This window comes from Delphinus delphis, chromosome 5, assembly GCF_949987515.2.
Source record: "Delphinus delphis chromosome 5, mDelDel1.2, whole genome shotgun sequence".
In the NCBI taxonomy this organism is placed as follows: Eukaryota; Metazoa; Chordata; class Mammalia; order Artiodactyla; family Delphinidae; genus Delphinus; species Delphinus delphis.
In genome coordinates, this window is record NC_082687.1 from 35,323,113 (window position 1) to 35,350,105 (window position 26,993).

Consider the following 26,993-nt stretch of genomic DNA (forward strand, 5'->3'; position numbering starts at 1 on the left):
TTTCACAGTGGAGGTTGGACACTAACCTCACAAATCTTGAAGTATAAATTCGTTATGGTTTTATTGCTCTTTTTCATTGTATCATTCTGGCCTTAATATTAAATCGTTGCTGATTAAACACAGAAATGAGTAGAAAAAATACGAATAATTATTTTAGATCATTTTAAGTTATTCAAATACTGCTATAGTTGACACTAAAAATATTACTAAAGAAGACCCTTTTGTTACCGGCTGCGGCGGGGTGGCAGGGCCGGGGCCAGCAGGAGGGCCGGGGTCAGCAGGAGGCCCGGCGCCCACGGTGTACGTGCTGCCGTGCCGAGGGGCGCCGTGTGGCCGGGGTCCGGGCCTGCTGCCACTGCTGGCAGTTGTGCATCATGAAAGATGAGCCAGCAGAGGCAGAGCTAATTTTGTGTGATGCTCTTCATCTTGCCTATAAGAGTGATAACAAGAAGGCCATCACTTACACTTACGATTGGGTGGGAAAACTTTTTAAACCAATGAGTTACCTGCTTGGAAGGGCCATGGAACAGGAAGACAATGCAATAATAGAAATCTCTCTAAAGCTGGCCACTATTTATGCTGCTCAGAATAGACAGGAATTGGCTCTTGTTGGTTATGAATTCTGCATTTCAACTCTAGAGGAAAAAATTGAAAGAGAAAAGGAATTATCAGAAGACACTTTGTCAGTGGAAGAGAAAGCCAACACCCACCTCCTCTTGGGCACGTGCCTAGACACCCATGCCCGCTACCTTCTGTTCTCCAAGCAGCCATCACAGGCACAAAGGATGAATGAAAAAGCTTTGCAGATTTCTGAAGAAATACTAGGAGAAAGACACCCACAGACCATCGTGCTGCTGAGTAACCTGGCCACCACCCTGGATGCACAGGGCCGCTCCGATGAGGCCTGTGTTCACGCGCAGAGGGCATCAGACCTGGCGAGACAGGTGGGGCACCCTGAGCTCCACGTGCTGCTCAGGAATCTAACTGCGATCCTGATGCACAGAGAACGATATGCACAAGCAGAAGAGATCTACCAGGAAGCACTGAAGCGAGCAAAGCTGAAAAGAGATGAGGTTTCTCTGCAGCACATCAGGGAAGAACTGGCTGAGATGTCAAGAAAAAGGAGACCTTTGTCGTAACCTTATCAAGCTCTAGACCTCTTTTTGTTGTAGGGAATTTATAGTAACACCTCTTTTTCTAGTCCCAGTGGCACCCTGATCAATGGCTTAAATTCCTTATCCTTGATACTCAAGTCCCCTCAACTTAGCCTTGCTGGAGGATAAGCTGTATACACGGCCATGTTTGTTTTGCAAAGAAAACTTTCACCCCCACCTGATTTTGCTTCTAGGGATGGGTGTCAGTTAATGCTTTTCATTGTAGCAGATGGTTGGTTAGGTGCTGTCCATGCTGGTCCGAGAATAACTCTAGATTAAGAGGGGCCAGTTTCCCTCTGGGGTGGGGTCTGGCATTTCAGCCAGCCAGGCGTCTCTCCCACAAGAGTTTTGTCCACCAATTTGCTGTCTTCTCTTATCAATACCTGGCAGAACAGAGCTACCGGTCTCATGGCAAAGGGGGATGACGGTGAATTATTTTCTCTTATAGTCTACCTCCTGAAGCCCAGTGTGGGATTTAATGCATAAAAAAGTAGTATCTTGGCTTGCCACCAGCATCCAGCATGAAGTTTTTTTTTTTTTTAGAATTTTATTTTATTTTTATTTTTTATTGAAATATAGTTGATTTTATTTACTTTTTTAACATCTTTATTGGGGTATAATTGCTTTACAATGGTGTGTTAGTTTCTGCTTTATAACAAAGTGAACCAGTTATACATATACATATGTTCCCATATCTCTTCCCTCTTGCGTCTCCCTCCCTCCCACCCTCCCTATCCCACCCCTCCAGGCGGTCACAAAGCACCGAGCCAATATCCCTGTGCCACAGCATGAAGTTTTAAAGTGGGAATTAGGCACTTGAAAGCATAGTGCCCATTTGATTATAAATAAAAGTGAACTGTATGTTTTTGTATGTATCTGGTTATATACAACTGTGAAAAAAGGAGGGCAAGGAATGATGACGCCCTGTATCCCTGCTCTCTGAGCATTCACTCCTCTGCACCTGGTCACGGTGTCTCCAAACCCTCTGACTCCGAGTGGGGCCCTGTAGGTGTAGTGTTGAAAGCTTCCCAGTCATTCTGATGTGTCTCGCTGGTGCTGTAGAAGAACCAGTGCCCTGGACCCTAGCTCTGGCTTTTGGAGTTTGGGTCTCAGTATCCTCGTGTGTAGTGAGAGTCTCTCTTAGTCCTGGAAGAAGGCATCTGGTGGATGACCTTACCTGGATAGGCCGCTGTGTTGAGAGCCTTATCACACTGCCTCAGAGTGTGTAAAGTACACAACACAGGGTACTTTAAAAACACTTTAAACATTGCATCTGCTTCACAGGTACTTTAAAACATCGATGATGTTTTCACCCCAGCAGTTCTGCGGTTCTTCTAGGTACCACGAAGGAACCCTGTTGCTGCTGGTATGCCGGTGGGGGTGGGGTGGGCAGGATAAACTTATAGTTGGGTTCCTGTGTACATACTGGGAGAACCCTTTCATAATAAACTAGACACTCTACAATAAAATAAAACAAAAGGAAGAAGACCCTTTTGCATGAGGCCCCCATCTTTTTCCCTTTTCTGCCCACTGGTACCACCATCAGACTCAAGTCAACTTCAGCTGCCTGGACTGATCCTGATCTAACAGAGGGATATTTAAACAGCTCCAAGAGTCTTATCTCCATCTCGATATTACACCATTGCAGTTCTGATAACTAGGTTTTCACCTCATTTCCAAGCACTGGTCCCACCTGTGGGTCTTTTACCCGGGTTTCTTCCATGGTCCCAGTTTTTCAGTACCAAATCTCATAACCTACCTTGCAATAACAGCAGTAGTAATAAAAATAATAACACATCTTTGAGTAATAATAACACATCGTTGAATAATAATAGCAATAATTACATTCTTGAGCACTTGCTACATGCCAGGCAGTTTTCAAAATGCATTACACACATTAATTCATTTAATATGTGCATCGGAGGTGCCCCCTTTGCCAGCTTTCCTCCTAGAATTGTAAACCGACTGGGAACTTTGTCCACGAGCAGAAGCCTCTCTCTGCATGGAGAGCAGCCTTAACACTAAGGGTCTTGATCCCTTCATCCCATTATTGAAGTGTTGTCTACATCAATTTCTACTGGATTTTAGGGCCCTTAGCATTTCATTTTATACCCTCCCATCCACTCCTGCTGTAGCTTGTCCTGACTACAACCTCAAGACAGACAACTTCTGCAACCAGAGCCTGCAGTTGGTCAGCTGCCCATTACTGACATGTCCTAGTAAATCCTGAAATGCATCTCTCTACGGCATTCATGTCAGGGCCAAACATCACCATGTCCACAGGGTACTTGACGGAACGAACTGATTCATACTAATTCCATGTAGCAAGAAACTATAAAACAGGACCTTATTGTACTTATTTGCAAAATGTTTTAAAATTATCTTTAAAGGGTTTCTTTCAGAGTAGGTAATAAATACTCCCCAGAAACCCTAAGCATAGCAATCAGCATATGTGAAGTAATCAAAAGAATAAAACAATATGTTTAATCAAGAAGAATACAACTCTTTCTGGGTCATGCTAGAGAAATGAGGTAACAGGACAGGCTCAGCGTCAAGCAATTAGGAGTTTTAATGTTGGTCTGCCATTTACCAGCTGCATGAGGTAAGGAATTTAAGTTCTGCATCTGTTTCTTCATCTGTTAAATAGAAATGCTGCGACACTTCTTTCAGTGCTGCAGTGGGGTTTCAAAATATGGCATTTCAAAGTGCCTGGCACAGAGTGTGGCACAAATACATGCTCAGTAGTGGTGAGGACGCTAGTGATGTAATGATGATGACCATGGCCATGGCCATGGACCATGGAGATATGCTATTTGGCTCTCTGGGAGAGACCACAGGATGAGCATTTGGTAACTGATGAATGAAACATCAAAAGAGAAGAATGGAAAAAGGAAAAGGAAGGGAAAGGGGAAAAAGAGCTAAGATAGTTTAAAAACTAGAAGAGGCAGAAAAAAGTAGAGCAATACAAAACCAGCCTTGTGGCCCCTGGCATCATAAACATTTCCTAGAAGCTTCAAAAGTTGATTTTTCTTTTCTCAGCCACTGCAGAATATTTCAGTATCTGCCTGGGTTGCACTGAGGACCCTTAACCCAACTAAGTTTTGCTCTGTTTTTAAAAACACTGATTCTCAGGGAATTTGCAATGATTTAAATTAATCACATGAAACTAAAGGTATGTACTACACTATGCTACAAACTCAAGTTATAACTGAGTTGGCTGTCTAGTAGAAATAAATAAAGAATCAGAACATTCATAAGTACCTAGAATGATATTTACCTAAGAACAGCAAAAGCAGGAAGTAGTGCAGACATAAAGTGAGACCTGAAAGTCAGCATTATTCTGTCAGACTTTCCTGAGGCAGACACCCCAAATGCCATCCAATCCCGCCACAGAAGACAATCCTCATGAGAATTTTGGAAAGACAAGTTGAGTCGTATGTTGGAACAAATGATGGGTTTTTACTCTCCCACAACACCAAATTGTTGAAAGATTTCAGAGATTGTATAAATAAAATATGAATATCGAAGTTCATAGTTCCCCTTCCACAAGTTTATCTTTGTTTATGTGAAGAATTGAAAATCAAAATGTGAGTTGACATTAGCTATTCCTTCCATAGTAATGTCTGATTTTGTCAATGAGGGGAAAAAAGTTCAAATATGTTCATTATCTCATTAAAATCAACTGCCCACTCTTCTCCCTTTCTGATTTTCGTTACCTAAAAAAATCTGGTCTTGTTGTTCACAGTCCGATCTGCTTAACGCTCAGCTCTCATATCCCCCATGTTCTTGTCTGCTCTAACCTGTAGTTTCAAACCAAATCAAAACCCTTAGTTCAGAGTTTACATTTATGCCAAATTTATGTGAGGCAACAATGCAACATAACCTCCAAAAAAGGTAAGTATCATCCTAGAGATAAGAGAAGTACAATATTCAGAATGCAAGAGGTGCTGGTCCCATTTCACTTTTGGAAAAAAAAAAAAAAAAAAAGCACTACACCTAACATATTATTTATATCTCTTAAAGGTTTTAGGGATTCTTCCATTCCTGAGTTCAGAACCAGCCAAAAAATAAGACACAGGAGACCAACAGGTTAAACTGTCAGCTTTATTACTGATAAATTGATTGGAGAAAGTGACCTTAGATCTGTGGACAAAAGAGCCTATTACTACTGTACCCTACAAGCCCTTCCTGCATCCCAGCACCGCCCACACACACAAAGCCTCCCTCAGTGACTGGGGGAGAGTCTGGAGCTGCCTCTGCCTGGGGCAGGGAAGGGAGGGTAAGGGAAGATTACTGTCCTTTTATATTAATAGATTTGTTCCACCCAATTAGCTCACCAGTCATCACCTAACAAGTGAGTGGCTGGCTTCTCTGTAGGAAAGAGTGAGTGAGGGATGGACTAGAGGCCAAGAGTCTCATTCCAGTAGGGGTCCTTCAACATAGAAACGTTAACCAAATGAAAGGAGAGTCCTTCTCAACAACACTCAATTCTAGACTCCTCATCAGATAAAATCTGAGCATGTTGACACCATGACCAGGATAGTTCGGACCTTTGAAACCCTGTATCATAATCACAAATTGCTGTAAGGGTAGAACTATGTGAAATTAACACCTTCCTTCCAACTGCTAAATGAGTGGTGGATTTGTCTGCATGGCCCTGTGGCAGAGGCCAAAATTCTACTTGCCCCCCAGTATTTCCTGCATCCTGTTCAGTTAGGCAAGGCCATGTGTCTAGTCCTGCCCAGTGAATTGTGAGCAGGGCTGACGTGTCACCTGCAGCCTAAGGCAAGTCTGTTCTTGGTTCTTGGGTCTCTCTTACCCACTGCTGCAGTGACCTGGGGCCTCTGTCAACCTAGGTCTTGAGTGAATGAGAGAGACGTTCAAGAAGGCAAGGCCATGGCCAAGGGGAACAATGAGGAAGGAAGTGCTTCCCAGAGCGTAGAATCAATTCTGAATCCAGGAACATTCTTCATCCCCTGAAGAGGAGGCCTATAAAATATCTGTTCAGCAAGATTTCAGAATTGCTGCAGATCAGTGAATGCTGGGCACCTCTTACTCCTTACCATTCTGAATGGAGTGTTGACTCTGTTCTGTCACTGTATGTTGGGTGTGAGGGATGCAAAGAACCTCTCTTTTTAGTTCACAAGTTTCTGGAGCAAGAGTGACCATATGCAGACCTCATACAGAGGCTATCATGGGACTCCTCAAAAATCCCAAACCTGAAGCTCAAAGCCTTGATTTGCTGTGACTTTAAGCTGCCTCCCCTGTGGAGGAGCTAGGTGAAATCTATATTTGGAAAAAGAAGAGCAAAGGTATGTTGGTGGCCAGAAGGAAAGACTAAGGTGGTGACAGTGTTGCTCACCAAATGCTCTGGTTCGAGGCTAAGCGCCGAGGTCTTGTCAATAAGCTGTGGACGGAAGTGACTCCAGGTATCTGTCCCTGCATCTAAGACAAGAGACTAAGGAAACTTTATGTTGAGACAGCAGAGCCACAGCAGAGCCTGAAACATTCCTGGTGCGTCACTACACGCTGCAGGACAACTTTCCTGGAAAGTTACAGGGACCTATAGGCATTTCATGAAATTACTAAGTTAAACCACTAAGATTTAGGGTTTTGCTTCTTACTGCAGCATAGCCTAGCTTATCCTGTCTGAGATGAAACACAGGGAGCAGAATTCTGAAGTTCCTCAGAGATCAGTCCGGATCCTATTTTCCTTCTAACTCTATGGGCTCTTCCTAGAGGATCTTAGACATTCTCATGACTTTAAATACCATCTATAGGTAGGTAAGCCTACTCCCAAGTTGCCCCTGGCAGCTCTGAATTGTACTTGCCATCCTGGCAAAATTAGTTGTGCCCCTTTCATTCTCAAATATGCCCTGGTTCGGATAATTAAATAATATAGCACCTTATTTATATGTCAACTACTGTCAAATCTCTATTTCCAATCCCAGGCCTCTTTTAGAGCTTCACACATAGACTATGCAGCCATACAAGCAACACCTCCATTTGTATATATCACAAGCATAGGCATCTCAAGCTTAACATTTCCTATACTGAAATTTTTTCTTCTCACCTTTGCAATCTGCTGCTTCTCCAATATGCCACATGCCATGTACCCATTTGGTCAAGTTAGAAACATGATGTCATCTGACACCTGCCTCCTCATCGCCCACATCCAATGTCTCACCAAGGCCTGTCAATTCCACCTCTGAAATACATCACAAACCACGCACATCTTCTCATCTCTACTGCCACAACCTGATCCAAGTCGCCACTATTCTGGGCCCTGCAATAGCTTCCTGACTAGTCTCTACTCTTGCTTCTACTCTGGACACAGCGGCAAGAATGACCTTTAAAACTTAAATTAGATCATGTCCTTTCCTAGCTTCAGACCATTCAGTGATTCTAAAAACAGAATCCTCAATTCTGGTCCATAAGGTCCTGCATGATTTTGTACCTGTCAACTTTCCTGGCCTTTACTTCCCACCTCCCACATCTCTGCTCCAGTCATTCTGTCCTTTTTCTAGTCCTCCAGCAAGCCATGTTCTTTCCTACCCTAATGCATCTTCACCTACTCTTCCTTCTATCTGGCAGAGGCTGTTACATGCTCACCAAAGATCATATTCTCTTCACCTACCTAGGTGTGCTGCTAGACTATATTTCCCAGACTCCTTTGCAGTCATTATAGCCAGAGGATACAATTCTAGACAATATGATGTGATCATAAGTCACGTATACCTCTTCCAGACCTGGCCCATACAGACATCCCCTACATGCTCCTCCGTGCTCTTTCCCCTTTCCCATTGGCTGCAATGGAGATGACCACCAGGCAACTCTCGCAGCCACATGTAGAAGATGGAAGATCATCTGTCAGAAAGAGACTCAGAATGACTGCGTGGAGAAAAGCTATCTCATCTTTCTGTCTTCTGCCCAGTACAGGTATCTGAGTAAGAAATACACTTCTATTGTGTTTAAGCCAGTATATATTTGGGGGTCTATTATTACAATGGTTAGCACTATTTAATCAAAAACCTGTACCTGGAGCATTGCTCAACCATACCACCACCACTATGCACACACACACGCACCCCTACACTCAGTAACTCTGCATTGCTCACACCTACTCATAGCCTAGGTCTGGGCTTACACGCATTGGGAGGCCATCCCTGAATCCCCTCATCCACTCTAAATTAAGTTGTGCTGACATTCTCTTTCTTCACACACTAGTCCTTCCTGTCACTTTACTCATCACAATGCTTAATTACATATTCATTTGTGTTATATTTATTTAAAGTCTATGTCCACAACTGGTCCATAAGATCCATGGAATCAGAACCTTTTGTTCACCAAAATAATATACACAGAGCTTGCACTGTGCTTGGCATACAACAGTCACTTAATAAATTTAAAAATATACAGGATGAACCAATGAGAGGCCACTCTCAAGGGAATACATATGTTTTTTATCACAAGACCACAACTCTAGACCAAAAATCATAGAGAATTAAAATATATATCATAGGGATTTTTTAATATTTAATCATTCAGAATGCAATTCTGGGACAATCGACAACCAAGAGAAACCCTACACTGTGAAGCAGTGTTAGCCAGCTGAATAATATAACAGTATTGCCCCGATATGTACAACCAAGAAGTCAATTTCCATTCCTTTCATAAAACCTCTTGCTAAACGTTTACATTTTCTTCCCATCAAGAATGCATTAACGAGATCATGCTTATATAGCTAGTCAGCACAAGAGACAATGACAATTTACACAGGTCTGGTTTAAGTCTTGCAGTAGAGTGCTCACAACTCAAGCTATAGCTGTTGACCTTTCCGATGGCATTCATTATGTGACATTGTCACCAATTACATTAAAAGGACTAACTTTTAAAATCTAGAATTACTCAAAAAGTTCTGTATTGCAAATAATACATGGACTATTGCATCTACACCTAAAATGGCAAAATCACTTAAATCTCTTCTATGGTCCTCTGTGTCTTATATGTAGGAAAATGAACATTATAGACCAAGTTCTTATATTTTTACTTGAGTCTATTTTAAGTAATGCCTATTAATATTTAAATGATTAAAAAATAAATCAATGTTAAATATTAACTGCACAAAATCTAAAAGAAAATGGCCATATTACATCATACTACATTATATAGATTAAAAGCAGTTAATTAGAAGGCTTTTTAAAAATTTAAAGTTTCTGACATCATCTTCCACCATTCCATTAATTCTTCCTTCTCTTCTTCTTTCCTTTCAGAAAATGACTCCAGTTCAAAATCAACCTAAAGGAGAAAATAAGGGTATATTGTTATCAAACTGATTACGTACTTTTAAAAACTGAGAAAAGAACAGCAGGTTTAGAGTTTATTAAAATAAGCTCAATCCAGCCACCTGAATTAAAGTATATCCTAAAAAACCTCTCATGATAAGCAACAAGACACTTTTAGGGAAAAAAAATATCAAAAGCCATTATGTTTCAAATGTGCTTTGATCTAATAGCTTTCTAGAATTATTGGAAAGCAGATTATTTAGAGGCAGATTGTTTAAAGGCAGTTTTTCCCCCATAAAAAGTTGTAACTTATAATTAGTTTTCTGCCTTTGACTATTCAGTGAGCTTCTCCTGCCAGCCCTGAATTTTCTCCTAAAAGCTGGGGAAATACGGAAGAATGCAGTTCAGTGTCCTGGTGTTCCAAACCACAAGGTTCTGCTTTCTAGAACCTTGAATCTGCTAAAAAAACTGATGGAAATACACACATCTCCAAACCACCACGAAGGCCAGTAGTCCAGGAACTCAACTCTCCTATGAACTGGGCATCCTCATCAGGTCTATGGAGAATTCATACACTTCTGCACAAAGGACTGTTCAAAATACGCAGCTCCAAACCCCAGTCCTCCCCAGGCCCAGGAGATAGCCATGCCCCATTCCCCATGGATCTAAGAGTTCTTTGATCTGGCCACTTGAGCCTGTGGTTATTTAAGAAAGTGACTACTCAATACCTCCTTGAACTCACACGGGCTAGAAAGGCTAAGGGTCAAAATAGTTGAACCTTTTCAACCTGGCTCTGGAGCTACTTTTGTCCAGGTTTTATTTGCCCAAATTTACCTCCTGATTTTAATACATATCCAGCCTAATATATACATACACACAATCGAAACCAAAGCAACAGTTAAAAACTCAGGATATTTAGTTTGCAAAACCAAGCATTTATACTCCAAACTTTGGGGACATAAACAAAAACATAATAAATTCTTTTCAAGTTTTTTAATTGGAAACTCTGTAGGCCATTCCATAGTAAACGTAATACAAGGACAATAGTAAAATCCTTCTCTAAAGGAGTTTTGGTCTTATCACCACCACCTTCCTAGTAAAATAAATGGTATTTACTTAAATAGGTATCATTCTTGATAGTTCTTAGCATAGAGGGCCTTGCTCATAGTGTGTGCTTAATAAATGTTTAGTTAATGCCTAAATTTACCTTGCAGGCCTAATTTATTTTTCCAAATACTTATTGAGTAAGGTATTATACTAGGTGCTAGGGATAAAAAGATAAATTGAACAGAATATTATTGAGATTGAAATCAAGGTCAGCAAATAAAAGCTTCATTTTTTTAAGGTTTTATTTGATTTTCTGGTGGATCTCTTCAAAAACTGAGAAATGGTAATAGAGCTTCACACTGAGTGGTGTTAAATCAATCACTGAGCCCTTGGGCAAGTCACTTAACTTTGCTAGGCCTCAGTTTTCTCATCTTTTAACAGATGGATAACAGGATAATAATGGCTTCTATCTCACAGAATTATTATGAGAGCTAAATATAATCACTTAAACATGCCTGACCCATGGTAAGTGCTTAATACATTTTAGCTATTATCACGATCACTTACCCTGACAGCGGGGCTATAAGGAACTGCCACTTTCTTTGTTATCGCCAGATAGCCTGGTGCCGAGGCTGTAACTTTATAGTTTCCAGGAACAAGCAATCTCCAGTAATCACCATCCTTTGCTGCAGGGCAACAAAATTTCAAGTCACAGGCACATATATGAAATGCATAGTTATGCCATCTAAGTTCAATTTTGCTTCCCTGTTTTAAAAGTAGATGTTTACTGAATTTAATGAAATTCCATTGAAAAGAGCATGACACTCTCTAGAGGGCATCGTTACTTACAGCAATTTTACAGACATTAATGTTAAGTTATCTAATAAATCTTCTAATATGATGAATCATCATAATCATGTCAGGAGTAACACAGGTTAACAGCTATATCAAGTCCCCAAGCAGTGGGATCCCACCATCTGGCACCATGTTTTGATTCTTGCCGAGCATCTGGCTGTGAAGACCCGGAGGTCTGAGTCTAGGTCAGTCTCAGAAAGTGTGGCTGAAGGCACCTCGTCAGAAACCCTCAGGGACTTGTTAGAAATTTAAATTTCTAAAGACTCAGAATAGTTGGTCTGGCTGCCTTCTAGGAACTGCATTTACAATCAGCCCTCCAGAGGACTTCTGTTACCATTCCTCCCCTCACACACACCCCCCCGCCCCCCCCCCCCCCCCCCCCCCCCGTCTTCTCCTTGAGCAGCTTAGGTTCCTGGGCACCCCAGTCAACGATACACATATCCTTCAACCTATGTGCTGTTCCCCACCTGCTTATAGGCCTGGCAAACCACCAGCGCTGAGTAACACCCACCTCCTCTACTGTCTGCCTGCCCCTGTGGCTGTGAGGGGCTGGGGAAAACACATACCCAAGCTGGGTTGTCTCCTGTCCACAAACACCAGCCTTCCACAGGCCCTGGTCCTGCCCTGTCTTCCTCCCAAGCCCTTTCACTCTCCCATTTCCTAGATTAGTGTGCATCAATCACCTGGGAAACAGTAAAGTACAAATTCTAATTCACTAGCTCTGGGATGAGACCTGAGCTTCTGCATTTCTGACCAGCTCCAGGTGATGCTGAATTCAGCTGCTGGTAGGGGTCATACTCTGAATACCAAGGATCTAGTGGACAGTCTCCCTTTTCCTAACACCTGTAAAGCATCCTCTTCATCCTCACTCTCTGTTGATGCTTCACATTGTATTTCATTGTGAATATGGAAACCATCAGAAAAAAATAAACCCCCATCACCATCTCTTCCATTCTACCTCTGGACTCTACATCTCCTTTCAGCTAGTGCCTCATTTATCTTCTTTGCTTTACAGCAAAATCTCTGGAAAGACTTGTCTACTCTTCATTTCAAATGTGTCTCCTCCTCTCTCCTTAGACCCTCCCCAATTGGGCTCCGCTGGTCCACTGAAATAGACTCATCAAGACTCTCCACTCTGCCTTATCCACAAGATTCTCCACTCTGCCTCATTCCTGACACTTTTCACACTCTCTCCCTCCCGAAACATTCCAGTCTTCCTGAACAAGGCACTGGGTTTTCTCTCCACCTTAGACCCTGTTGCTCATCCCTCCCTACTACCTCACCCTGCCCTAGAAAAGCTGCAGTGTCCCAGAGCCCACTCCTCAGATTTCATTCCTTTCTACCTATAATTATTCCCAACGTCCAGATTTTTCTAAATTTTTCACATCTGGAATGCAGAGAAAATAATGTTTGTATGTTACGCTAGAGTTAACAGAAGCAGTTACTTGTGGCCACAGGGGACATGGCCTGGGTCCTTCAGGAGCCCCTCCCTGGGGGCGAAGGGAGCAATAACTTGGCACAGGTTCTGGCATATTGGTCTGGAAGCTGGGCTGGCACTTCATGGGGTGTTGATAAGTATTGTTTAATGAATAAATAAATGGAGTTTTAGAGAACAAATATTCAGAATTTAAAAAATACACATTATAAATGTGGAGGTTAAGAAATAGGTAATGGTATAGGATGTTTGGGCACTAAAGGTTCATTAATGCTAAGGTCTACAAACATGCAGAGTTTATAGCTAAAAAGATATTGTTGTTGTTGAAAAGATCCCAACAAATGAGAGTTACACTAAAACGAGCTGGATAGATATTTATTAACAGGAGTAGGTAGGTTTGCCAGGAAAATACATCATTTTCCCCGAAGTAGGAAAATGGAAATGAGGCTTTAAACTTAGAAATAACTAACATCAACCTCAATCCTGTAACATCCTGGATTTATGATACAGATTAAATGAAGAAATGGATGGGAAATCCTAGACACACAATACACTGGCAGTTACCGTCCTTCCTACTCTTCTGCTCCCTCCTGAGGTTCACCAATTAACAGCTCATTAGTACTTCTTCTTAGAAGAGATGAGTATTTTAATTCCAGCTGGTTCATCTTCCTTTGCCTCGACAACTGCAGAGACTCCCGCAGATGGCCCCACCTCACAGCTCTGGGGTGAGACAGCTGAGGAAAGGGCGCCACCTGCTGCACCCCAATTTCTAAGCGCAGCAGCCATCCTAAGTAATTGCTTGACCTGCTCCCCAGAAAAATTTAACTAGATCAAAGCTGGGGGGAGAGGGGGTAAAGAGACATGACGCATATAATTGCTTTGCTTAGAACAGTGTAAGAAGTATAACTATGCTAAGAAGTAACCACGCTCTCGTGTGCAATACTAGAGCCTCCGATCACGGCAGAGAACACCCACCAGATGTGACATCATGGTCTATTCCTTCCACGGAGATGGTTGCATTGGCAATTGGGTTACCTTGAAGGTCTCGTACAAATCCTTTAACCCCTCGGTGTATCTGTGATGGTCAAGAACAACCAAAAAATCTGTATTAGAAACGACCTAAAAACATGCTTCAATCAAACATCTTATTTTCTAGCAAAATACTGCAGATCCCCACTGTTTAAGAATCAAAACAAGCTAAAAAAAGCCACTGAATTTTCTGTGTACTCTTTACTCTGCTTTTCTGCAAGCAGACAAATGAGAAGTAATCCCCTGAAAACTGATATCTTGTTCTGAGTCAAAGAAGACTTTGAAGTACCTTCCAAACCACCAAAGCAAAAACAAAACAAAAAGGTCTGTCAATGTGTAAAACAGTTCTGGTCTTAGCACATTTCATTGTTTTTCTCTCTATTTTAAATTTGGTCACTTGCATATACTTTATATGGCAGCTGTCATTTAAAAAGATAACCACATTACAGCCCTTCAATACTTTTTACTTCTAGATAAAAGGATATACACTGTGAATACTTTTGCATTAAACCAATTAATAATATCATTTTGGTTGATAATCAGTGCATGAAAGGTCAGTGAACTTACTAACTGAAAACTGGGTTTAGAAATAAAATGAAAGAGCTTTTATTGAGACAAGCCTGTGAATTAAGTTGCTGTCATCAACTAACTACTGCAATGCAAACTACAGAAACAGCTTTATTTTCTTCTTCTTTTTATTATTTTTTTTTTTGCGGTACTTGGGCCTCTCACTGCTGTGGCCTCTCCCATTGCGGAGCACAGGCTCCGGACGCGCAGGCTCAGCAGCCATGGCTCACGGGTGCAGCCGCTCCGCGGCATGTGGGATCTTCCCGGACTGGGGCACGAACCCATGTCCCCTACATCGGCAGGTGGACTCCCAACCACTGCGCCACCAGGGAAGCCCCAGAAACAGCTTTACTTTTAAATGATAATTCAACTAAGTCAATACGTATTTGAAGTGACGGAGAGCCACTTAAGGTCTCTGAGAAGGTACTGCTTCTGAAATATCAAATGATAATCTATTAAGCTTGATTACCTAACAAAACATCCCCCTCCCCAATGCTCCAGTTGCTCCTCACTCATCTGGCCCCAGAAAATGAATTTTCTTTTGCTACTGATGATATTTGAATATTTCCCTACAGAAAGTAGAATAAGTCTCATGTATCCCTTTGTCACTGGAGAATAAATTTGGCAGTGGTACAATGTTTTATCAAAGAGATAGCCCTGGATATCAGCAAATTCTTTTTTCATTTGTTTTTTTTTTTTGTTTTTTTTTTTGTGGTACGCGGGCCTCTCACTGTTGTGGCCTCTCCCGTTGCAGAGCACAGGCTCATGTGCAGGCTCAGCAGCCATGGCTCACGGGCCCAGCTGCTCTGCGGCATATGGGATCTTCCCGGACCGGGGCACAAACCCGTGTCCCCTGCATCGGCAGGCAGACTCTCAACCACTGCGCCACCAGGGAAGCCCCCATTTGCTGTTTTTTAAAAAAGCAAAACCTCTGAAACTCTATAAAAGTAACACACAATTCTTTTCTCTAAAGGCAATTTACCAATGGTAAAAAGCTATACATGTTGTCAGTAATAATAAATAATATTTTAATGGCAACCAGTATAGTGAGAAGAGAGTAAACACTTTTTTAAAACAAAAAGACATTCTTAGACTTTTCCCCAAGACTTACCTATGGATTAGCTAACCAAAATTGTAAGAGGCTGAAATTTAGCCACTGGAAACAAGAAAAGTTAGTTTTCTGAATGAAATTCACATGGTAAAAGTCACTGGGATCAGAAAAATTGTTGAGATGAATTTATTCATCTTGAGGCACTATAATCCTGATATATTATAAACCTTAAAGAAATGAAAGTTTTAAACTTCCTCATCTTTGGAAAATAAATCAATCATTTCAAAAACATATAATGCACCTACATTAGGCACAAATATACCCAGTTAATATTCATAACTTTACTTTTTTCTGCCTTTGCAACCCAAGACTTAAATTACAGTATGTGATTAACAAATAGTTAAATAAGTAAATGTCTATCTCTGATATGCCAATTGTGAAGCACAATATTTCTGTTTGAAATTTTCCACTGTAGGAATAAATCTCAACTGAAGTGTTATAGGCTGTCACGACTCCACAGGAATGCAGACTAGAAAATACTGTCACTTTATGACTTTTGCAAAAGAAATCCCAGAAGTTCAAATTTCACTCATACCTGGGGAAGCTATTTTACTACACTTGTCCTTCCTATAATTCTCTCTCCCCAGATTCCAGGACATTTCAATCAACCAAGGCTTTAAAAAAAAATCCAGAATATTCTTCATTGTTACTAGAACTGTTTATGTCAATAGCCCTTAAATCCTTGAATACTTAAATGCCCCCCAGAGAGCTTGCTGAAATGGAGACTCTGGGGTCCTGCCCTGCTAGGACTGTGATTCAGTGTTGGGACAGGAAACTCATTTTTAACAAGAATCTAGATGATTCTGATGCAGGTGCTCATGAACCATTCTTGAAAAATTCTTTGGAAATTTTGAGAACTAGATGGTTCCAAAGCTATTGTGTGGGAGCTCTTCTTAGCAAACTATTTACCCTAATTAACTTTACAGTTCCAGTTCCTGCAAACATTCCTTTAAAACTCTGCAAGAGATTTCCTCTCAACCAATTACTGAATTGGATCCCCTAATCACCTACTTTCCACGAGTTGTAAAATTAGTCCACACTTAGATTTTAGGCCCAGGTGTTCAATCATTAATCACCACCATATTGTTCCATTGTCAAGAAAATTTCAACACAGAACTTCTGGCAGTCTTCACTGATCTTCCGCCAGCCTTTGATTCCCTAAACTAGAGTGTCCTCCGAGGCAAGCTGTGTGAGCTCACTGCAAATACCACTCTTACTGCTTCTATATAGTCTGCACCATAACACTGATGTCATGCCAGGGTGGGTCACAGGTATCTGTGGACAGATCAAATTCTCATTCCAAGTGGCATAAAACAGGACTGTATGACCTGGTCCCTCTTCTTTTCAGATTATTCTTACATAAATTGTAACAGCTTTTAGATGAATTAATACACCTGCCACCATAAATATGACAAGCATTCTCCTCTTTCCAATGGCACACATTTGGGTTTTGTTTTATATTGCATTTTTTTCTCAAGAACTAAGAGAGAACTTAAGTAGCAGCTGAATTAGTTTTTTAATTGTTGACAGGGTAATAATCTTATTGACATGGACTATAGGGAATCCTATAGCATAGCTCCAATAAGCCTTTTCTGAACTGGCAGGACTGGGTTAGGGACCCTTCTGTGTACTGCCACTGCTCTTTATTTTAGCATTTATCATCCTCTCTTGTAATTAGGTATTGATATCTGAACCTCACTAATACAAAGCCTTCTTGAGGGCACTCTCCCCAGTACCTCACAGGGTACCTAGGACATGAAAATAGCTTAATTTTTGTTGAAAAAATATGTACATAAAATGAAAAGCATTGTATTAAGGAGGCATTCTTTGATACCTAGGCAAAGAACACACCAAATTGGCCCATCTTACTTCCTCTGCCTAAAACTATATGTTTAAATTTTGCTCTTAAAAGGTCCATCCAGGGCTTCCCTGGTGGCGCAGTGTCCACCAGGAGACGCCAATACAGTGAGAGGCCCGTGTACCGCAAAAAAAATAAATAAATAAAGGTCCATCCAAATATAGCTCTCCTCAAAGGACATTCTACAGGGGTACCCACTACGTTTGTTCCAGGGTCAACATGGCTAATTATCCTTAGTTTTGTTGTTGAAAAATGCCTTTTTATGTTAACATGCAGCAGAATCCCACTGATTAAAAAAATCCTGTGTAATGTGTGTTTTTTAATCACTGTCTGTCATCATTGGATCTATTCCATGATAATTCCTTTTGGTAAGGTATTATATGTATACATGACATGTGTAAAAGAATTCTTAAGCTAATTTTACTTTTTTTTTTTTTTTTTTTTTTTTTTTTGCGGTACACGGGCCTCTCACTGTTGTGGCCTCTCCTGTTGCAGAGCACAGGCTCCGGACGCGCAGGCTCAGCGGCCATGGCTCACGGGCCCAGGCGCTCCGTGGCATGTGGTTTCTTCCCAGACCGGGGCACGAACCCGTGTCCCCTGCATCGGCAGGCGGACTCTCAACCACTGCGCCACCAGGGAAGCCCTGATTTTACATTTTTTAATGCACTGGGTTCATGTGTATATGTTTATATGTACCTATATATGCAAACAGCATTTGTTTATGTTAAATTAGCTTAAACATTAGTCTGGACTACCTGCCAGCATGTGAAACTAACATCACTCTCCCTGACTTTGGGTGTAAATGGCCGCATACAGAATGGAATGTGAAATTGTCAAGGCACTGCAGGCAAAGAAAAGAGTCCTTAGGTCTTTCCCACCAGCACTGCCCCTGGTGCCAGTGTCTACCTGGTACAGAGGGCTAGGGCTATCAGGGCACTGGCCTGGGTTAAGTCTGAGTAGGTAGGTATTTTATTCTGACACATTGTGAGATTCCCCCAAATTCTGTACAGTGACTCTCTGGTAAAGATCTAAGCTTATGTCATGAGAGGCAACATGGCATGGTGATTCTGGAACTAGACATTCTGGCTGTTTAACTTCTCTGTGCCTCTGATTCCTCATTTTTAATTCGGGGATGATGATGATGAGGGAGTAGAAGATGATAATGGATCCAGCTGAGTCTAGGGTGAGACAAGTTAGGCATGTGGGGCACAGAATTTAAGGAGATACTCACATCTTATACCTGCATGACCCTGAGAGTGAAAGGCTCCTTAAATTTGCATCCCATGTGCCTCACTTACCTCATTCTAGTTCTGGTCCTGCCTCAGATGCCTGAGAGACAAGGTGATAAGGGTGGAGGAGGATCCTAGGATTGCCCTTGCTTAGTACAATATGAAAGAAAGTAGGGTGTCACCTCACTTCTCCACAACTCTCCAGTTTAGTCAGTTCTCAGTGAATATTCATGAACCACAAAACCTATGACAAATGAAAGCCTATTTGAATCACTACTGACACATTTTCCAAACGCAGCATCCTCATTCTGGGTCAGATGGAGTCCTGTAGGCTGGGATCCTCTTAGGAAACTATTGTACTCCAGGTTTAAATGTTCTTAAATCTCCCATTTTATGCTAGAGACTGTGTTTACCTGCTGAATGTAGCTAATGAGGGAGTTTTTGTTATCTTCCCAGTAGCTCTTCAAAGTCTCTTCAGGTGGAAACTTTTCACAGCTAAGCTCCACGGTAATCTCAAAACAGTTGCTGCTGAGGTAATTGAAATCTTGCATTCCTGCCAAAAAAAAGAAATGAAAAGTCAAAATATGCATGTGGTGACTAAAACCCTACACAGACTGCTCTGCTGAGGGCCAAGTAAAATATGTACCAACCAGTGCATCTTGGGGAGACTGTGGGAAATCGCAAGTGAAATCACCTTCCATAAGCGATGGAACAACATACTTGGGAAATAGTTACCACCTCACAAGCACAAACTCTCTCAGGTTCTTAAGCAGTCATTTAGTGTAACACATTGCTGTTTTACAGTGCTAAAGCAAGTATCAGCCACATTCCACAATGCTGGAATCAGCTTTGAAGACTGAGAGTGACGTCATTAAAATGGTGAAATAGGAGTTTTCTACTGTCTTCCCTCCCCAAAGAACACCAATTTTGACAATTACCCATGAATAGAGTGCCTTTGTGGAAGTTCAGGAATCTAATGGAAAAGTTAAAGCACATCATTGGAGAAAAAAAAATCCAAGCTTGGACACATTGAAGGGAGTGTGCATCACCCCCTTCTCTAAGGTGGCACAGCTCAGTGCCAAAGAGACCTAATTTAGTGATATGCAAACATATAAAAATATACAACACACTGGTAAAGGTAAGTATATAGTCAGATTCAGAATATTCTGATACTTTAATATGGTAGTGTATTAATCACTTAACTCTAGTATAAAGGTTTAAAAATATTAAAAATAACAATAGCTACAATAATTTGTTCATAGATACACAAAATGGTAGGATGTAAATTGTGACATCAAAACATAAAATGTGGGGGGAAGGAGGTAAAAGGGTAAAGTTTTTGTTTGCAATCAAAGTTAGGTTGTTGACAGCTTAAAATGGACTGTTATGCTATAAGATGTTTTATGTAAGCCTCATGGTAACCATAAAGCAAAATCCTATGGTAGATGCAAAAAGAACTAAACAGAAAGGAATCAAAGCCTACCATTGCAGAAAATCATCAGTTCACAAAGAAAGACAGCAAGAGGGGAAGAAAGGAACAAGGGAACTGCAAAACAGAAAACAATAAAATGGGAAGTCCTTATCAATATTTTAAATGTAAATAGATTAAATTCTCCAATCAAAAGGCATAGAGTGGGGCTTCCCTGGTGGCGCAGTGGTTGAGAGTCCGCCTGCCGATGCAGGGGACATGGGTTCGTGCCCCAGTCCTGGAAGATCCCACATGCCGTGGAGTGGCTGGGCCCGTGAGCCATGGCCACTGAGCCTGCACGTCCGGAGCCTGTGCTCCACAACAGGAGAGGCCACAGCAGTGAGAGGCCCAAGTAACACCAAAAAAAAAAAAAAAAAAGGCATAGAGTAGCTGAATAAATAAAAAAATAAGACCCAACTATATGGCACCTACAAGAAACTCACTTCAGCTTTAAGAACACATGTAGGCTCAAACTGAAGGGATGATAAAAAATACTCCATGCTTATGGAAACCAAAAGAGAGGAGAGGTAGTGATACTTGTCTCAGACAAAATACAGTTTAAGCCAAAAACTGAAACAAGAGACAAAGAAGGTCATTATATTTTGATAAAGTGGTCAATTCATCAAAGGATATAACTATCAAAAATATATAAACACTCAACATTGGAGCATCTAAATATATTAGGCAAATACTAACAGGTCTGAAGGGAGAAATGACAATAGTACAATAATAGTAGGGGACTTCAGTACCCCACTTCCAATAATGGATAAATAGATCATCCAGACAGAGTATCAGTAAGGAAACACTGGCCTTGAACTATAGTTTATACCATATGAACCTAACAGACATACAGAACATACCATCCAACAGCTGCAGAATAAACATTCTTCTCAAGCATACATGAAACATTCTCCAGGGTAGATCATATGATAGGTCACAAAACAAATCTCAGCAGACTTAAGTAGACTGAAATCATACCAAGTATCTTTTCCAACCACAGTAGTACAAAACTAGAAATCATAACAAGAGTAAAACTGAAAAATTCACAAACATGTAGAAAAGTAAACAACACACTCTTGAACAAGCAGTGGGTCAAAGGGAAGCCAAAATATCTTGAACAAATGAAAACAGAAACACAACCTGCCAAAACTTATGAGATGCAGCAAAAGCAGTCCTAAGAAAGAAGTTTATTATGATAAATGCCTACATTAAAAAGAAAAAAGAAATATGTAAAATAAACAATTTATTCCTACACTTCAAAAAACTAGAAAATGAACAAACCAAGGGCAAAATTGGCAGAAGGAAGGAAATAATAAGGATCAAAGCAGAAATAAATGAAATAGAGGCCAGGAAAACAATAGAAAAGATAAACAAATCTAAGGGCTGGTTTTTGAAAAGATAAACAAAATAGACAAACCTTTAGTTAGACTTAACAAGAAAAAAAAGAGAGGGGACTCAAAAAAATCCAAAAATAAAGAGGAGACATTTCAACTAATACCATAGAAATACAAAGGATCATAAAAGACTACTGTGAACAATTATAAGCCAACAACTGGATAACCTAGAAGAAATAGATAAATTCACAGAAACATACAACCTACCCAGACTGAACAATAAAGAAATAGAAAATCAAAACAGACCAATTATTGGTAAGGAGATTGGATCAGTAATCAAAAACTTCCTAAAAAGAAAAGCCTAGGGTCAGACGGTTTCACTGGTGAATTCTACCAAACACTTAAAGAAGAATTAACACCAATCCTTATCAAACTCTTCCAAAAAACTGAGGAGAAGGGAATACTCCCAAACTCTTTTTTACAAGTCCAGCATTATGCTGATTCCAAAGCCAGATAAGGACACTACGGGAAAAGAAATTACAGGCTAATTATCATGATGAATACAGATGCAAAATTTCTCAACAAGACACTAGCAAACTGAATTCAACAGTACATTAAAAAAAAGTCATATACCATGATCAAGTGAAATTTATCCCTAGGATGCAAGGATGGTTCAACATACACAAATCAACAAATGTAATATACTGCATTAATAGAATGAAAGATAAAAATGATATCATCATCTCAAAATATGCAGAAAAAGCATTTGAAAACATTCAGCATTTTTTCATGATAAAAACCCTCAACAGATTGGGTATAAAAAGAACATATCTTAACATAATAAAGTCCATATATGACAACACCACAGCTAACATCATACTCAATGGTGAAAGATTTAAAGCTTTTTCTCTAAGATCAAGAACAAGACAAGGGTGCCTACTCTCACCATTCCTATTCAACATAGTGCTAGAAGTTCTAGCCAGAGAAATGAGGCAAGAAAAATAAATAAAAGACATCCAAGTTGGAAAGGAAGAAGTAAAATTATCTCTGTCTGTAACGATATGACCTTATGTATAGAAAACCCTAGAGACTCCACAAACACACACACACAAAGAAAAAAAAACTGTTGGGACTAATAAAATATTTCATAAAAGTTGCAGGATACCAAATCATCGTACAAAGGTAAGTTGCATTTCTATATGTTAATAACAAACTATCCAAAAAACATATAAAGAAATCAATCTCATTTACAATAGCATCAAAAACAATAAAATACTTAGGAATAAATTTAACCAAGGAGGTGAAAGAGCTGTACACTGAAAACTATAAGACATTGATAAAAGAAATTGAAGAAGATACAAAGATAATGGAAAGATATCCAATGTTCATAAATTTAATATTGTTAAAACGTCCATACCACTCAAAGCTATCTATAGATTCAATACAATCCCTATCAAAATTCCAATGGAATTTTTCACAGAGATGGGGGGAAAAAAACAATCCTAAGATTCATACAGAGCTACAAAAGACAATGACTAGCCAAAGCAATCTTGAAAAAGAAGAACAAAGCTGGAGGCATCACACTTCCTGATTTCAAACTATACTACAAAGCTAAAATAATGAAAACAGTGATGGTACTGGTATAAAAACGGACACACAGACCACTGTAATAGAATCAAGAGCCCAGAAATAAACCCTGATATATACACTCAACTAATACTTGACAATAGAGCCAAGAATACTAAATGGGAATAAGACACAGTCTCTTTAAAAAAAAGTTTTGGGAAAACTGGATGCAAATGTGCAAAAGAATGAAATTGGACTTTTATCTTATGCTATACACCAATATTAATTCCAAATGGATTAAAGGCTTAAATGCAAGACCAGAACTGTAAAGCTCTTGGGAGAAAACAGAGACAAGGCTCCCAATACTGGTCTTAGTAAAGTTTTTTGGGTATGACACCAAAAGCACAAGCAACAAAAACAAAAATTAATAAGTGGGACTGCATCAAACTGAAAGCTTCTGCACAGCAAAGGATATGGTCAACAAAATGAAAAGGCAACTTAAGGAATGGGAGAAAGTATTTTTAAATCATATATTGCATAAGGAGTTAATATCCAAAATACATAAGGAATTTATACAACTCAACATCAAAAAAAACCAAACAACCTGATTAAATAATGGGCAGAAGACCTGAATAGACATTTTTCCAAAGAAAACACACAGGTGGCCTAAAGGCACGTGAAAAGATGCTCAACATCATTAGTCATCAGAGAATTGCAAATCAAAACCAAACTGAGGGCTTCCCTGGTGGCACAGTGGTTGAGAGTCCGCCTGACGATGTGGGGGACATGGATTCGTGTCCCGGTCCGGGAAGATTCCACATGCCGCGGAGCGGCTGGGCCCGTGAGCCATGTCCGCTGGGCCTGCACGTCTGGAGGCTGTGCTCCGCAACGGGAGAGGCTACGGCAGTGACAGGGCCGCGTACCGCAAAAAAAAAAAAAAAACTGAGATATTACCTCACACCTGTCATAATGGCTATCATCAAAAATAACACAAATAACAAATGTTGACAACGATGCAGAGAAAAAGGAACCCTCCAACACTGTTGTTGGGAATTTAAATTGGTGCAGCCAGTGTGAAAAACATTTTGAAGGTTTCTGAAAAAACCAAAAATAGAACTACCATACAACCCAGCAATTCCACTCCTGAGTATATATCCGAAAAAAACAAAAACACTAATTCAAAAAGTTACATGCACCCCAATGTTCATAGCAGCATTATTTACAATTGACAAGATATGGAAGCAACCTAAGTGTCCATCAACAGATCAATGGATGAAGATGTGGTATATTTATACAATGGAATACTACTTAGCCATAAAACAGAATGAAATTTTGCCATTTACAGCAACATGGATGGAGTTGGAGGGTATTATGCCCAGTGAAATAAGTCACACAGAGAAAGGTAAATACTGTATGATATTACTTATATGTGGAATCTAAAAGATAAAGCTGTGACTATAACAACAACAAAACAGACTCACAGACATAGAGAACAAACCAGTTGTTACCAGTGGGGAGAGGGAAGTGGGGGGCAAGATAGGGGTAGGTGATTAAGAGGTACAATTACTATATATAAAATAAGCTACAAGGATATATTGTATAGCACAGGGAATACAGCCAATACTTTATAATAACTATAAATAGAATACAACCTTTAAAAATTGTGAATCACTATGTTGTACACCTGTAACTTATATAATATTGTATATCAGCTATGCCTCAATTTTTTAAAAAAACAGAATAAACATATATCAGAAAGAAAAAATCTGGAAGAATATTTTTCTCAGGGCATAATTCAACCAAAAAAAAAAAACATATTAAACAAACCAAAATCCTATAATTAGCCACTGCTGCTACTGTCCTAAATTCTGTTTTCACTTCCAGGTAGGCCACAGAAAATTGTTCTTAGGCAGAGGAAAAAAAAATCAGTATCTTTACATTTCACTCTTCATCCATGGTAGAGGCAATATTACACAACTATGAGTGATCCAGCCCAAAAAATGAGAGCTCTTCAAAAAATGAGAGCTTTTCAAAGTCCATGCTAGATTGCCACATGAGCTGCCTTGGTGTCTAGAGATGCTTCCTCCAGCTGTGCTGAGGTGGGCTTTTCCCTTTTCAGACCCAATAAAAGGTGAAGTGCTTCCTGATCTAATAATAGTGTTTACTGCAGCAGTGAATACAAAATAAACATTCCACATGAAGTGAAATTTTTTAAATGAAAACAAATGGTATGTGGACCAAGATATACTAAAGGCCAAAGCCAGCCCTCTAAAATATACATTTACCTACAATCGAAGCATGACTAACATATAACCGGGATGGTATCTTATTCCCTAAGGCCAGAATTTGAAAAGTAGGGTAATTAACAATATTCAATCTATATTTTCCCAGCGGATGTCTTCAGTTCGTTTACTACAGCTCTTCAATTAGCATCTTGATTCTTAAAAATCAACAAAAAACTATAATAGCAATCATCCATGCATAAAGTAGACTAATTTTAATGGATGATCTATAGGTTCAGTCTATTTCTTAATGATTGAAGATTGAAGTTTCCCTAAATGTAAACGGTAATTATTTTTTAAAAGCCACTAATCACATAAAGAGCAAAAGGGAAACTCGCCTCCAGGCACGCTGTACCACGCTGCGCCGTTGGTCGTTCCTTCTACGAAGCTGCTGTCGTCATCATTCTTGCGACACGGGGGCCGATCCGGGTCCGACATGGGGGGGTTGAAGGACGAGTACGCCCGAGCCAAACTTTGGAAGATGTCATCATCTGGGCAGGAGCTGTATTCATGAGCACTACCTGGAAAATAAACCCACAAGACTAAAGAAACTGACACAGGCTGAGAAGCACTGCGTGTTTTCTGAAGAGTGATGTGGTGTTGATCTCTTGCTGACGTATTTTTTAGCTACATCACTATGGGAAAGGAGTGAAGGTTTACGTACTCAACAATTACACCTTAGTTTTTAGGTTGTATAACGTCCACTCCTAATACCACAAAGCAGAAACTGGGTAGAATGTACATTCTGCTTATGAATTGAAAGCTTCACAAGAAAAGGTGACAAGTTCATAGTAAATTGGACTTGGGAAGACAGCAAGGAGATTTCCATTGTTAACTTCACAGGCACTATGAACCACTCTCACACATATTTTTCAGTATCTAAATTTACAGTTTTAAAAAATTTCCTATGTGTATTACTGAAATAAATAAATATTTTAGTACACGGTATTCTTATTCTGTATTATCAACTATGCCAGTCCTTCAAATTTCCAGCTATTGACAAACCACAAAATCTCCAAATTTTAAGGATGTTTTACCAAAGACTCTTCAAAACTCAGTTTCCAATACCTACAGTTATCCTGTGTTTACAAAGACCTAACTTTTCAAAGGCTCCTAAGAATCCATTCAAAGCAGGAAATTTCCTGGAACAACAAAAATTAAGCTGATAATATCTATCTGGCTAAAGTTTGTTGTGCTTAACTAAAACTAGTTAAAGCTTAACTAAAACTAGTTAAAGGAAACCAAAGCATCACTTCCCCTCCCTGACACCACCAAGAAACAGTTCCAAATGCAGAAGTGGGGGCTTCCCTGGTGGCACAGTGGTTGAGAGTCCGCCTGCCGATGCAGGGGACACGGGTTTGTGCCCCGGTCTGGGAAGATCCCACATGCCGTGGAGCGGCTGGGCCCGTGAGCCATGGCCGCTGAGCCTGCGCGACCAGAGCCTGTGCTCCGCAACGGGAGAGGCCACAACAGCGAGATGACCACGTACCGCAAAAAAAAAACAAAAAACAAATACATAAGTGTGAGTGCACAAAAAGACACATGCAGAGATGTATATGGGCCCTGATGGAGCAGCAAAAGGCTGCCTCCATTTTTAAGCTATCTTGTACATAAACCTACATAAATTCCATTACTCCTCCATTTTACCAGAGTCCAAGAGTGACCCAAGTTCATGACGTCTGTTTTCTCCCTCTCCCTTCTCTAAGTATTCAGTCAAGATCATGTTTCTCTTCACCTAAACTTTTTTTTTTAAATTTATAGTCTTTTTCTGCC

The 26,993-nt window shown here is 40.2% G+C and overlaps 1 protein-coding gene and 1 pseudogene across 1 annotated transcript in view; one reads left to right on the forward strand and one right to left on the reverse strand.

Moving 5' to 3' along the window:
- Positions 1–359: 359 nt before the first annotated feature.
- On the forward strand, positions 360–1,139 carry LOC132425350 (tetratricopeptide repeat protein 19, mitochondrial pseudogene; annotated as a pseudogene).
- A 4,099-nt stretch (positions 1,140–5,238) lies between these two features.
- The window catches only part of CPE (carboxypeptidase E), a 112,384-nt gene continuing 90,629 nt past the window's right edge, over positions 5,239–26,993 (reverse strand). Inside the window, exons 5-9 of the mRNA XM_060012184.1 lie at positions 25,559–25,737; positions 18,984–19,123; positions 13,752–13,851; positions 11,054–11,172; positions 5,239–9,452 (exon numbers count right to left, since the gene is read on the reverse strand). Of these exons, the coding sequence (XP_059868167.1) occupies positions 9,354–9,452; positions 11,054–11,172; positions 13,752–13,851; positions 18,984–19,123; positions 25,559–25,737 (637 nt within the window). The 3' untranslated portion in view covers positions 5,239–9,353. The remainder of the gene's footprint in view (positions 9,453–11,053; positions 11,173–13,751; positions 13,852–18,983; positions 19,124–25,558; positions 25,738–26,993) is intronic.